The sequence below is a fragment of the Plasmodium vinckei genome (assembly GCF_900681995.1).
Source record: "Plasmodium vinckei vinckei genome assembly, chromosome: PVVCY_08".
Lineage (NCBI taxonomy): Eukaryota > Apicomplexa > Aconoidasida > Haemosporida > Plasmodiidae > Plasmodium > Plasmodium vinckei.
In genome coordinates this window covers 528,054-542,105 of record NC_051300.1, presented here as the reverse complement: position 1 = coordinate 542,105, position 14,052 = coordinate 528,054, and the positions used below count along the sequence as shown (strand labels likewise).

At 22.5% G+C, this 14,052-nt stretch overlaps 6 protein-coding genes across 6 annotated transcripts; 2 read left to right on the top strand and 4 right to left on the bottom strand.

Annotated features, from left to right (window-relative positions):
* Positions 1–186: 186 nt before the first annotated feature.
* Positions 187–3,969, top strand: PVVCY_0801440 (major facilitator superfamily domain-containing protein, putative; the record flags this gene model as incomplete). The annotated part of the gene is made up of 4 exons (XM_008626947.1): positions 187–3,316; positions 3,478–3,637; positions 3,735–3,804; positions 3,907–3,969. 4 exons carry the CDS (start codon positions 187–189, stop codon positions 3,967–3,969), a joined length of 3,423 nt encoding a protein of 1,140 aa, XP_008625169.1.
* An 829-nt stretch (positions 3,970–4,798) lies between these two features.
* On the bottom strand, positions 4,799–5,269 carry PVVCY_0801430 (conserved Plasmodium protein, unknown function; the record flags this gene model as incomplete). The annotated part of the gene is made up of 1 exon (XM_008626946.1): positions 4,799–5,269. One exon carries the CDS (start codon positions 5,267–5,269, stop codon positions 4,799–4,801), a length of 471 nt encoding a protein of 156 aa, XP_008625168.1.
* Positions 5,270–6,429: 1,160 nt separating this feature from the next.
* Positions 6,430–7,083, bottom strand: PVVCY_0801420 (glycolipid transfer protein, putative; the record flags this gene model as incomplete). The annotated part of the gene is made up of 1 exon (XM_008626945.1): positions 6,430–7,083. One exon carries the CDS (start codon positions 7,081–7,083, stop codon positions 6,430–6,432), a length of 654 nt encoding a protein of 217 aa, XP_008625167.1.
* A 1,216-nt stretch (positions 7,084–8,299) lies between these two features.
* On the top strand, positions 8,300–9,117 carry PVVCY_0801410 (conserved Plasmodium protein, unknown function; the record flags this gene model as incomplete). Its single annotated transcript, XM_008626944.1, has 2 exons — positions 8,300–8,399; positions 8,645–9,117. The coding sequence occupies 2 exons, from the start codon at positions 8,300–8,302 to the stop codon at positions 9,115–9,117; spliced, it is 573 nt and encodes a 190-aa protein (XP_008625166.1).
* Positions 9,118–9,860: 743 nt separating this feature from the next.
* On the bottom strand, positions 9,861–10,553 carry PVVCY_0801400 (conserved Plasmodium protein, unknown function; the record flags this gene model as incomplete). Its single annotated transcript, XM_008626943.2, has 1 exon — positions 9,861–10,553. The coding sequence occupies one exon, from the start codon at positions 10,551–10,553 to the stop codon at positions 9,861–9,863; it is 693 nt and encodes a 230-aa protein (XP_008625165.2).
* A 582-nt stretch (positions 10,554–11,135) lies between these two features.
* On the bottom strand, positions 11,136–13,157 carry PVVCY_0801390 (conserved Plasmodium protein, unknown function; the record flags this gene model as incomplete). Its single annotated transcript, XM_008626942.2, has 1 exon — positions 11,136–13,157. One exon carries the CDS (start codon positions 13,155–13,157, stop codon positions 11,136–11,138), a length of 2,022 nt encoding a protein of 673 aa, XP_008625164.2.
* Positions 13,158–14,052: the final 895 nt, after the last annotated feature.

The window sequence follows — 14,052 nt, the reverse complement described above, 5'->3', positions numbered from 1 at the left end:
AAAATTAAGTTCATATTGATAAGTATAAAAAAATATAGGAATAAATAGTATGAGGGCAAAAGCCCTATATAAAATACATATATATACATATATATGTGTGCATTGTAATTGAGCTGATTATAGTGGCATAGGGAAAGTGTTATTTCAATTTTTATTTTTTATTTTTATAAATATTGCAAAAAAAAAATGGAGGACGTTTTAGAAAATAAAAAACATGTCTACAAATATGGAAGAAAAAATAGCTATATTAATATACAAAGAAATGAAACATTAAAAAGTAATAAAAGTGATAATATGGATGAAACAGAAAAAGACATCAATGAAACGAATTCAATATATATAGAAAATTTACAAGAAGAAAATAATAATATCTATTTTTATAATAACAATAATGAAATTATAAAACAAGCAAATGAAGAAATAAACCAAACATATAAAAAATGTAACACTATTAATAATAAACCAGTTTTTATAAACCATCCAAATGTTAGCATAAATGGAAAAGGTACTCGTCTTTCTGAATTAGACAATAAATTTATTCTTCAAAAACAAAAAACTCAATATAGCAATGGTAATATTAATAAAGCATATGATACAAACATAACACAAGACAAACTTATCAATGGAAAATATGAGCAAAATCAAGAACAAATAAATAATCACAATCTTTATAATAATAATAATATGATAATAATTGATGAAAATAATTTTGAAAAAAATCATGAATTACTTAATAATTTTGGTATAAAACAAAACGATATTATTTATAGTAGTAATAATACTATTGAAGGAAATAATTTATATTCCCCTTATTACAATGTTGATCAAAGACATAAACACAATTCTATTGGGATATATCAGTTAAATTATATTAATAATGCACAATGTTTAAATAGTGCAAACAGTACAAACTGCACTAGTAACAACAACAATGTGAATGGAAAAAATGAATTAATCAGTAAAAATAGTTTAAAAATTTTAAATGGAAAAAATCAATTCAATATTTTCAACGAAGAAAATGATCGTATCGATGGTGGATTAAATAATAGTAGAAAACGAGCATGGGTAGAAAAAAGCCAAAATGAACAAAATGCCCCAAATTATTTATACTATAATCAGGAAACTTACGATGACCATATAAATAATAGCTGTAACGAATTTAGTGATCATAGCCATTTATATAACAACAATGAAGATAACAAGTTATATAATTATTATCAAAATGATGGACAATATTATGAACAAATTTCTGGAAACTTAGTAAAAGATTATAATTTAAAAATAATAAATAAGAAAATAAGAAATGTATCTCCTTTGCACCATCGAGCATGTAGCAATATATCACATAAGGCCGATTCAAAAAATAAAACTATTTCGAACTTGGAAAGAGACCGATTATTTAGTGATCAAAATGGTAATAAAATAAAACCTCAACCAAAGTTACAATATAATAGTTCACCATATAAAAAAAGAGTAAAAGGAAATAATAATGTATCACCTTTAGAAATAAAACAAAAAAAACATATAAGAGAATTAAATAAATTTTTAACTATGGTAAATTATTATGATAATGATAAAAAGGGAAATATCGATACTGAGGGTGTGGCTGGTAATCTTGGTCTTGTAGGGACTTCTTCCCCAAATTTTAATAAAAACACACCAAAAATAAATGAAAATAATTATACTGATAAATTAAATAATTGGAATAATAATAAAATAAGTTATCATGAAATGGGAAGATTAAAAAATTATACAAAATGTAAAATGATAAATAGTTATGAAAAAACAGAATTAGAAAATTTTGAAAAAAGAGGAAGCTTTAGTTATAGTGGAATATTAACATCTATGATATCATCTATATTGACACAACAAAATGATAGAAAGATTGAACAAAATAATTGTTTATATAATGGGTTTAGAAACAGTAATAATGTTGATAATTATGAATATAATTTATTATATAATATTAAAGATAGAGAAGACATAAAAAATAAATATATTTTTTCAAAAAAAATAACAAATAAAATAAATTTACAAAATCAACATAACAATGTATTAATATTAACATTAACTTTAATGATTGGTTTATCAGTTTTATGTAATTTTGATCATGGAGCTATACCTGTTACTTTAGAAGAAATACAAAAAGATTTTCCTCTTAGTTATATTGAGCAATCATTATTAGGAAGTTTAGTTTATTGTGGTTTAATATTTGGAACAATAATAGCTAGTATTTTATTTGAATTAATATCAGCAAAATTGTTAGTAACAGTTAGTATCATTTTATTATCTATATCGCTATACATATTTAGTAATGCCAATGGTATGATGATTATGTATATATCTAGATTTGTTAATGGGTTATGCCAAGCCATACCTGTTGTTTATTTACCAGTTTGGGTTGATGAATTTTCTCCAGATGAAAAAGCAACTCAATGGATGTCTTACATACAATTGGCATCAATCGGTGGAACAGTTTTAGGTTATTTTCTAGGAGGAATATTATCTAATAATTATAATCAAGCTAATACAGTACTTAATAATATGTCTTTTGTGCCAACATGGAGATCCCCATTTTTAATTCAAGCCTTTTTACTATTACCTATTTTTTTAATCATGATTTTTATTCCATCTAATATGATAAATATAAGTTCTGAATATTCAGATATTGAAAAAGAAGAATTTGAAGATTTCAAAAATTGTGAAACTGAATTTGGAAGTTCAAATTTTGGAAACTTGGGTATGGACGAATATAATGAAATGACATTGAATAGTCAGTCAAACATATTTAGCAATTTAAACAAAAAAAATAAACACATATCACCACATCAAGGTCAGCAAAATAATGTGGCTCGAAAAGGTTATAGCAGATCAGCTACTTATATTATGGAACAAAAAACAAATGTTTTAAAAAAAACATTTAAAGAAGTTAAAAAATTATTAAATAATAAATTATATATAATAATAACTTTAGGTATGAGTAATTTATATTTTGTTGTTACGGGTATACAATTTTGGATTACTGAATATATGTCTGTTGTTTTATTAACGGAAAAAATGAAAATTGTTACAGTTTCGACATTATGTTTTTTAACATCTCCTACATCGGGTGTATGGTTTGGTGGATTTGTTTGTGATTTATTTGGTGGCTATAAAAATACAAACTATTCAAAGACAATTAAAGTTGCTACTGCCTTTGCAATATCCGCATGTATATTTGGAATCCTATCTGCTCATTTAACGAATTTTATATTTTTCTCAATTTCTTTATGGCTCTGTTTGTTTACTGGGTCAGCCCTTGTCCCCGTCGCAGTAGGTATGTATCAAACTCGTAGGCATGTCAAAAGTTGTAAAAAAAATGGAAAAAATATTTCTTCTCCCAATTTGACAATGGCCCTTAGGGGCCCTATATATACACATGCATACATATACACATACATTTTTATTGTCATCATATTTCTCTTCTTTAATTTTTAGGAATGCTATTGTCATGTGTGAGCAACCATCAGAAAAGTTTATCCTCTGCCGTATCTCAAGTTATATACAATGTATTTGGTTGGTTTTCTGCACCGTTATTATCCGGAATTATTATGGACATAATGCACAAATATACCAACAATAACCGATTGGCTTTAAAGTATATTATTATTCAAAACCTATTATTCATATAAGCCAATTTGTGAAACACCTTTTAGTCTCATTATTATTTTCTATTCCTTTTTTTACATTTTTAGGGCTGGTTTTACTATGATACTATACTCCAGTTGTATCGGTTTCTTCCTACTATTCTATGCGAACTTTTTGGTAATAAAATATCCGATAAAAATATAGTGCACCTATATATTATGTTATAATTAAATATGGCTTAATTTTATTATGTATTTTTTACTTTTTTATTTTAAATAGGATTTTTCTGATAAAAAAGGAAATGAAGAGTCGTCTCATGAATTAGAGGAACCCCTGATGTAACACTCAGGATATGCTTTATAAAGATAAAGAAATTATTTTTATCATCGTGCAGTATATATACACATATTTACATGCTTTATTTTTAAAAAAACAAAGGTGTATATATTCTGATAATAATTATGTTTGTGTCTATATATTATTATTTTTTACTATTGACATTTTTTTTTTTTTTGTACACATTAAATTGGTAATAATATGTAATTGGTTAATTATTTCAATTAATTCTTAATGTTTGTTATTATTTTTAGTTTTTTTTGTGCATATTTGCACATAGCATTATATTTACTTATTTTTTTTCGTCTTTTTTTATAACCCCTTCAACTAATACATTTCAAGCATTTGTTATTCATGATAAAAAATATAGTTTTTATGTAAAAAGGGAAAAAAGAAAAATGGAAACAAAATAAATAGTAGCAAGCCAATTGGATATTCACATTTAATTTCCAACATATTTCATTGTTTACAACTTTATTTATTTCCCTTTTCAATAATAAATATTCTTATGAATAAGTATTTAAAATTTAATTAAAAACAATTTCTGTCTTTTAAATTTCAAATAATATATTTCCCCCTTTATCATGTAAACGTATATATATATGTAAGTTATATTTCACATTTTTTAAATAGGGAAAAAATAAATATTTGTGAAAAATAAAAACATGGTATACTAAAAATATGCTTTAAAAAATTAGTAGAGAAAAGGTAAAACATGGAAGTGAATAAATTGAAAACGAAATGGGTATATAAATAAGTAAAGAGTATTAGATAAATAATGAAATATTTATATGGAATGGTATATATTGCAAGAGGAAAAAAAGATATATAGTCTCTATTTCTTTAAATCCAACATGGATAAGCAAACTAAAACTTCTCCTATGGATGTAGTTTCCATTTTACTTTTGTCTTTTTCATCATTAACTAATTCAGATGAATTATTTTCATTATTTTGTTCTTTATTATTTACAACATCATCATTTTTATTATTATCAAAATTGTTATTTGTATTTCTTTTGTCCATAAAACTTAAATTATTGTTTCTTTGTTGATAAGGTTGACATAAATTCCTTCTATGATTTTTATACATAATTTCTCCTTTTTCTGTTATTTTTTTATTTAAATTTTTTCTTCGAGGTTCATAACTAAACTCTTCATTTTCCTCCTCTTCATTTATTAATGTTATCAATGCTAACAGAGCAGAATTTTTATCGATATCTTTTTTACTTGGAATTTTTGACAAAAATAATGGATGGTATTCCCAATCGTCCTTATCCTTCCCATCCTGCTCATTATTAGGTTTCATTTTTTCTAATTAAATAATATATTATTTACCTTTAAAAAATTATACATTAATATTCATCTTGATAATGTGAATATATACTATTTTTTTTTTTACTTCCTCTGTAATATTTCTATTCCCCTCATTTATTTTTTTTATATTTTCTTAAGTATAATTTTTATAATATTTTTTTTTTATTATTATTTGACATTTGAATTTTACTTTCGATTTTTATTATTAATTTTTATTGAATTGAATAAAAATGCATAATATATGCAAATGTTTTTATTTTTTTTTTATTTATTATTTTTTCCATTTTCAAATGCATATATATATAAATATGCCCATATATTAAGTATACATTTTTTAAGCTCGCATAATTTGTGCCTATTATAATTTTCCTTTTCCCTTACCTGATAATTTACAATCACTAATAAATGATTTTATTTTTAATAATTGACTTACTAAATTTAAGAATTAACTTTACTGTTTTAAAATAAAGTTAGGGAAATAATATAAAAAGATAATTATAACCAAACAAGGGATAAGCATATATTATTTTATAAATAAAATATTATGCTCAATTTTTTAAGTTACATACAGATTTGTTTTAAAAATTGTTTGTTAAAGTAATTATTTTTTAACCTGTTTGCATTGTATGATCTTAAATGTATGTGAAAAGGAGCATATTACAAAAATGGAAAAATAATAAATTGTTATATTCTTTTGATTATTTCAATTTCTCCATTTATAATAATATACATTAATGTGTATTTTATACAAATATTTTATGAAACCTTTTATTAAAATTAAAAAAGGGATGAGACAAGAAAAGCAGCAATCGTGTAATTTGTTTTTCATTGTCCATATTAGGTACAACCGTTTTTTGCTATTTACATATAAAGAGAATAATTTTAATTAATAAGGTTGCCACGTATAATGTTGTTAAACAAAGAAATATTAGTATATACAAAACAATATTAACACATGCATAATATAGCCATTATTTAAGTATAAGTAATAAAATAATATGACATGTTCAGGTAAAAATTCGCAAACTATTTTTATTCTATATTAAAAGAGTTTATAAAGTTCTGAACATAAAGGTAAAAATGGTGCAAATTTTTTTTTTTTCTAGCTATTTGTTGGTGTAAATGTCTATTTTTTTTTTCATTGTTTTTATTTTAAACTTTGTCCATAAAATTGCAATTATTTGACTCAATTATTCTTGAAAGATCATTAACTATTGATTTCGCTATTAAAAGATATTTATGCAAAATCATTTTTGCCCTTTCATTTGATCCTAATTCCAATCTTTCCGTGAGTTTGTCTCTGGACGGTGATAATTTCAATGCCAATTTAACAATATTGCTTGTTATACAGCCATGATATTTTTTTAAAACTTCATCATATGCTTGCATTGCACATATATTTAAATTAGATGAATAATTTGTTACATAACATTTTTCAAGAAAAACAACAATAAATTCTATAGTTCTTTTCATCCATAAAAAATTTATTATTCCATTATCAACATCGGTTTTTAATTTGTCTATACTTCCATATTTTTTTAAATTATAAGTATATAACATAGACACATATTTAGTTTCTTCTGGAAATCTTTCAATTGCTTTTTGGACTTTACAAGTTAAATTTTTTAAGTCTTTTATTAACAGATCTGCTATAAAACCATCACCAAATATTTTTTTATAAATTGGGCAAATACTATTACATAGTTCGCATAACTTTAATACAACTATTTCATCGCCTTCTCTACATTCCAAAAACTTTTTATGTATGTTTGCTATTATTGTGTTTTCTTCCATTATATCAGTCATTTTCTTAATTATAATTTATTCAGTGTACCATTTATTATTTCTCTCAATATATAATAGACAAAACAAAACCAAAATAAACGACACAATGCAATCGGATTATTAACTATACAAATTTAATAACGAAAAAATACAAAAAAAATGTTAAAAAACAATGATTTAATTATTTAAATGTAAAGCATATTCGGAAAGGCTTTACAGCTAATGAATTACGTATATCTAAGCTATACATAAAATATGTACAACCACAAAACAAAAAAAAGTGATATTAATTGTCACTAAATTATAATGAGCTCATATTTTAATTGGTTTGACAAAATGTATACAATTACAAAACAAAGTGAAACATCAAAAAATTAAATAAGAAAATTCTGTAACATATATAGAAAAAGCGCAACATTGGAAACACACATATTATGCTGCACATAAATGTATATATATAGATATGTTTACACCTTTGTATAATAAAATATATATATTTTTTTAAGGTTTGTTTAATATATTTACAAAAATGTAGGATAAAAGAAATATATTTTAGGTACATACAAATTATGCATGAATAGTTGAAAGTGGATGTAAGGTGTGTTTTTACAATTTACACAAAAATATCCCTAAATATTAATGTAAGAAAAAATATATTGTATAAATTTAGTGTAACACTGCAAACAAGAAGCACAAAAACAAAAAAGCAAAAAACAAGAAACAAAAAAACATAAAAAATATACTTTTAATTATATTCTGTTAAATATCCCTCTTTAGTGATTAATAAATGATAAAAAGGATAAAATTTTGAAAATTATTTAGGAAATATTTCTCACTTTTAAAGAGAATATGATTACCAGCTTTTTATCACATATATGCAATATTTTTTTTTTGCCTAAATATATTTTTTACAAAATTGTTATACCAATATTTTACAGAATTATAAATTTTCACAATTATATTAATATAAAAAATTTATGAGTTTTATTTTTACAAGTAAAAAATTGTTTATTTTTTTTAGTGTAAAAATGTAGTATATATTAATACTGTATAATCATACTTTAAGTAATCCTTAGCAGTGTATGTGTTTATAATTGTTATATTTTATGGATTAAATGCGAAAAAATAAAACTGATATTTTTTTCGTTTTATTTTATTTTACATTTTTTCATATATTACTGTAGCACATTATGTAATAATATATATTTTTTTTTGTATTTATATAATTTTATAAAAAATGATATTTAGAACATCTCACGCGTTATCTAGCAAAGTCTGTGATGTTTTAGTATCGTTTGGAGTACGCCAAAATAAAACAACTTTTATTTCACACCCAGGTATATACTTAATAAAAAGGAATAAAAGAGTGTGTTACATAAGTATGGAAGTGTGGCCATGCTTCTAGTACAATTTTATATTATGAATATTTACTAACTTGATAAAAAAATAAACACCAATACAGACACATAATATATGTTATGGATAATTGATACATTTGTTCAAAGTTGAATGTTAAAAATTGGTATATATTATTGTGTATATATATATATGTACATATTTTTTTCCTTTGTTTTATTAATAGGTGTTATGGCGGTTTCCCAGCTTTTAGAAATGAAATTAATCACAAGACCTAGGGCTACATTAACACAAGAAAATGTAAATGCTATAGTTGAGTTTGATTATGATTTAGCTAAGAAAGCTCAAATAGCTGTTGACAATAATTTACCTATAAATTTTTTCGACCTTGAATATATAGATCGACCAGAATATTTGAAACAACTATTAGAAGAAAAAGCTGTTTTAGAAAAAGCAAGAGAAGAAGTGTTAAAAAGAGAAAAAGGAAATTATCAAATGACAGACATAATTAAAAATTATAAACGAGTTGAAGTACCTAGAAAATGGAGACAAGAATTAGAGATTGATGAAAAAATTTTAAAAGCTCAACCTGGTTTAAAGGAAAATATAGAACTACAAAAAATTATGCATGATTATATTCAAAATAAATCGAAAAATAACAATACACAAGCAAATAAAAAACGAGAAATCAAAAATTAAAGAAAGTTCTAACATACTACTATTATTATTTAAAATGTTTTTCTCTTTAATTCTTTGATTTTGAAGTAAATTTTGCTAAATACTATTTTTATTAAAAAAATTTTAAGGGAACATGTATATATGCAACTATTTCGTGTATATATACAGCCACTTTTTTACTAGCCATTTGAAAAAAAAAAAAAATGAGAGTAAAAAGTAAAAATTAAAAAAGAACAATAAAAGAATTATCTTAAATTCGTTTTTATATTACTTTGTTTCCCTTATCATTAATTATCTTATTACCATTTGCAACCATGCTTGTATATTAAACTTGAAATGAAGTATTTATCTTTATATATATACAAAGTATGTGCTTATTTTTTTGTAACAATAAATTATTAACTTACATTAAAAAAAAATATATATATTCATAGTTAATGTCTATGTTTGTAACTAAGTATAATAAAACAAAAAAATAAATAAATTAAAAAAAAAATTATTTAAATTTCCAAAAAATAAGCCATAGTAATATTCAACTATGGGGGATTAATATATGTATTTAAAAAATACACATAATAATTTATGCAAATATATATATTCCCTTTTGGGTGTACTCCCACACATGTAATTCTCAACTGGTAGCATTATAAAGTTAAAGGGTGCTATAATTGTCTAAAATTTATAACTTTACTTTTTCATTCATGATATATAAGTTTTAATATAATGCAATGGTTTTTTTCGGCAGCTTTATTTTTGTAAAAATGCTACGATTTCTTTGGTGGAATAGTTGGTTTCTTTTTTTGCTCTAAAGCATTTTTTGCAAATTCAAGAGGGTTTTGTAAAAAATTATTTGAATTCACTATTTGATCATATTTGCTTACTATATCAATTCGATTTTTTTTATTTTTATTATTATTGGTTGGTTGTGTATTATTTGTTTTTATATTATTATTTGAATTGGTAATAAGTTTTTGTATTTTTTTACTATTTTCATTAAATGTTGATGGTGTTTTATTGTGGTTGTTTGGGTTATTTTTTTTTGTTTTTTTTTTTGTTTTTTCTTTTGATCCAATTAATACTCGTTTTTTAGCTACCATAATGGCTTTATTTTTTATTAATTTTTCAATTAAGTTATTTTTTTTAAGTTTTATATTAAGTTTTTTAATTTTCTTTCTCCTAACTGTCTTATCTTTTGTTTCTTTTATATATTCATTTTCTTTTTGAACTTTTTCAAAATCCTGATTTTGTTCCATATATCGTTTATAAATTTTCATAAATTGTTCTGCCTTATTAATTTGGGTTTCATTATTTTTGTTATCCCTTTCTTCATTCTTTTTTATTTTTTCTTCTTCTTCTTCTACTTTATCATTTTTCTTTTGAATATTTTCCAACTTAATTTTTTCGGCATATGGATTTTCAATTCTATACTTTTTTCTTTCCCTTGTAAATTTCATCATTTTTTTTTAAAACAATTTTTATAATATATATTTATTTAGGAATATGCCAATTTTATCTTTTATTTTTATTATTTTATGCATCCTACAAATTTACATTTTTTTTCAACTATGCAATTGTTATATTAAAGCTGGCAATATATAATGTGCCAAATCCTACATATTATTCTTTTGTTGTATTTTTTTTTTCAAATATTTTAATTATATAAATTAAAAGATAAAAAAGATTACTCAAAAAATAGCAAACTATTTTTATAAAAAAATTTATGACGTTAAAAATAGAATTTCAAAGATAGGGGAAATAAAATTTGTCAGTTAATGTTTATTGCAAACTTAAAAAATAAATTCCGATATGTCAAATTGCGGAAAAAACGACAAAATTGCAAAGAAAAAGTAAAAAATTCAATTTAAAAAGGTTGAAAAATGTATTTAAAAAATAAAATAAAATAAATAGGTTTACAAAACAAATAAGCAAAACTATACGATATTGCTAACTAGCGAATATGCAAAACAAACAAACAGTATATTGGCATATACAACATGATAAAACATAAAATGGTTGGAAAAGTTTAGAGATAAACTAAATTATACCCAAGAACTGGGTAACGAATTTTCAACAATTATATGATCATTATTGATAGGATCAATAAATTGTAACTGATATAATTCTAAGCAAAGATTATTATTACTTTTATTATTTTTTGAAATAAATGATTCACCTTTGTTATATTTTTGTCTATTATTGTCAGTATGTTTTTGACTAATTCTTTCATTTATAAAGTAACTACTTTGATTTATTTTAATTTTATTTTGTTCACTAGTTTTGGTTGTTGTATTTTTTTCAAATGGGATAGTAAATGAATCAAAATGGTTTGGTGTTGTCATATAAATATGCTCATTAATTATTTTATCTTGATCTTTTTTTGAATTTTTATATGTATATTCACTATTATTATAATATTTATCATAAAAAATATCATTTGCATTTTCTTTATTAATATCTTTATTTATAGTTTTCTCTAACTGTTGTGTAAGTATCTCATTAATTATATCTATTTTAAAACAATTTTTATAAAATATGTTATCATATATTATTGGTGTTTTCATTTCATTAAAAAAAAAACGAATAAGATCTGTCTTTAAATTATCTAGCAATATAAAATCGATTATATATATATTACTATAATTATATTCAAGGTTTCTATTTCTTTTTATACAATCTTCTTTCTCCATTCTTTGATCATATAAAGATGGTATAGCATTTTTATTTTTGTCTAAATAATCTTTATAATTTTCAATACTATAAATCATTGAAAATTGTTTAGAATTTTTTCCAACCTTTTTATCGAAAAAATATAAATTACCTTGGTTGAAAAAAAAAGAAAAGGGAAAATCTATTCCTCCATCTATCATTCTTTTTATGGAATTCTTTTTTAATTCTACACCATTATAGTCATTCTGGTTGTTCGTTTTATCAGCGGGTTCAGGGTTTACCTCATTTTCATGAAACCCCATTGTTTTGTTACCTTCATTAAAATCACCTTTTTTAAAATTAACATGTTCAGAAATATTTTCCACATGAACATTATCAAAACTATTTGTAATGACATTATTTAGAAGAAAAGAAGTTAAATTATTTAAACTTGTAATTGGTGAACTTTTAACTAAATTCGTAGAAATAAAATGTTTTTCAATTAACACCTTTTTATTATTTTTTTGTTTCAATTTGCTTATTTCATGATCTACTAAATTATAAAGATATTTTGTGGAATATATATTTTCATCAAAAAAATTATAAAATGGAAAAATAATGGTTGCCTCTTTTTGTGCTTGTAAAGACGAAATATTTTGAAGCACCTTTTGAGTAGTATTATATTTTATATCTTCATTATTTTTAGATTTTATTTGGTTATTTATATTTGTCTCATATTTATGGTTTGATGGGATATTCACACTTTTAGTAATAAACTGTTTATTTTCTTCCGAAAAAAATATTGTATTATTTTTTTTTAAACTGTCTATATCATCATTTTTCATGTCAACGAGTGAAAATGGATTGGATACTAAACATCGATATTTACGTATTAACTTATTTTCATTAATCATTTGAATAAATTTTTTATATATCAAATAATTATTACAACATATAACTAATCCACTTATATATATAGGAAGTTTATAAGGATAATAAATGTGTGTATTAGAGTCATGTTTTATTACCGATTCGATATAATTTTTTTCTACAAAAATATTATTATATATATTCAAAGTATTTTTTATTTTATTTGTATTACAAAACAAATTTGAATTTAAATTGTTATACATATATAATGGCGAGTTTGTGTATAAAAATGTGTTTTTTTCAGAAATGCTTAAATTTGTTAAGTTACTAACATAATCATAATTGTTTCCCTTATTACAATTTTCTCGTATTTCATTTTTTAAACTACTGATGTAGTCACTTAAAAAATAATTACTTGCATTATGTTTTTGTTCGTCTATTTTTTGCCTTTTTCCTAATACCCAATTGACAGGTTTATTTATGATAAAAAAATTGTCATTTAATTTTCTGTAAATCAGTTTAACTTCCTTATTACCGTTTTTCATTTAAAACAAAAATGGACATTAAACGAAGCAATGTTTATAATTTATCCTTTTAAGTTGTAATAGACAAATGCTTGAAAAAAAAATTATCCAAATAATACACAAAAGTGTATATATGAGATTGTTTAGTTGTTTAACCAATCAAACATATAAATTTGTATTTCCTCATCATATATATATTCATTTTTTATATACCAATTGGTTTGATATTATATATGTTTTCTTACAAATGTATTAATACATATTACAATTATAATCAAATTTATCTAGCTTTTTTTTCAAACTAGTTTTTTATAGCTATTTGAAAAAAAAAAAAAAATATGTGTGTGCATTTTTTTTATTTTATAAAAAAATAATATAATAGATCTTATGGGTTGCCATAAGAAATATTTCTATATAATAACAACTGCATTATGTTGTTTCAAATTGTCAAAATGGGAAACACTATTTTGTTTTGCCCTCAAAAGAGAGAAAAAATGTATAATAATAAAGCAGTCTAAATACCCTTGGCTAGCTCTTTAGCTATAGGCAGTATATATGCTCAAATATATGCAGTAAAATATGTTTACTTAAATATTTTCCCTTTTGACATTGTTCGTATAGTTTACGTTTGCGTACTTATAACATTTTCTACAACAAATAATGCCCCTTTTTTGCATACGAATAAAAAAATAAAAATTTTATAACGATTTAGAACTATAAGCAATTTTCCATACATTTCTATGTATGCAATAGGTATATAATATATTTTATTCTTTCACTATGCTACCTATTACTTAGTAATAACAATATAAAATATTAACAAAAAAAAAAAAAAAAAAAAAAAAGCCACTTTTGTACATAAATAAATAGTAACTAATATACTATTTTAGCTAGTTGCTTAAAAAAAATAAACCTC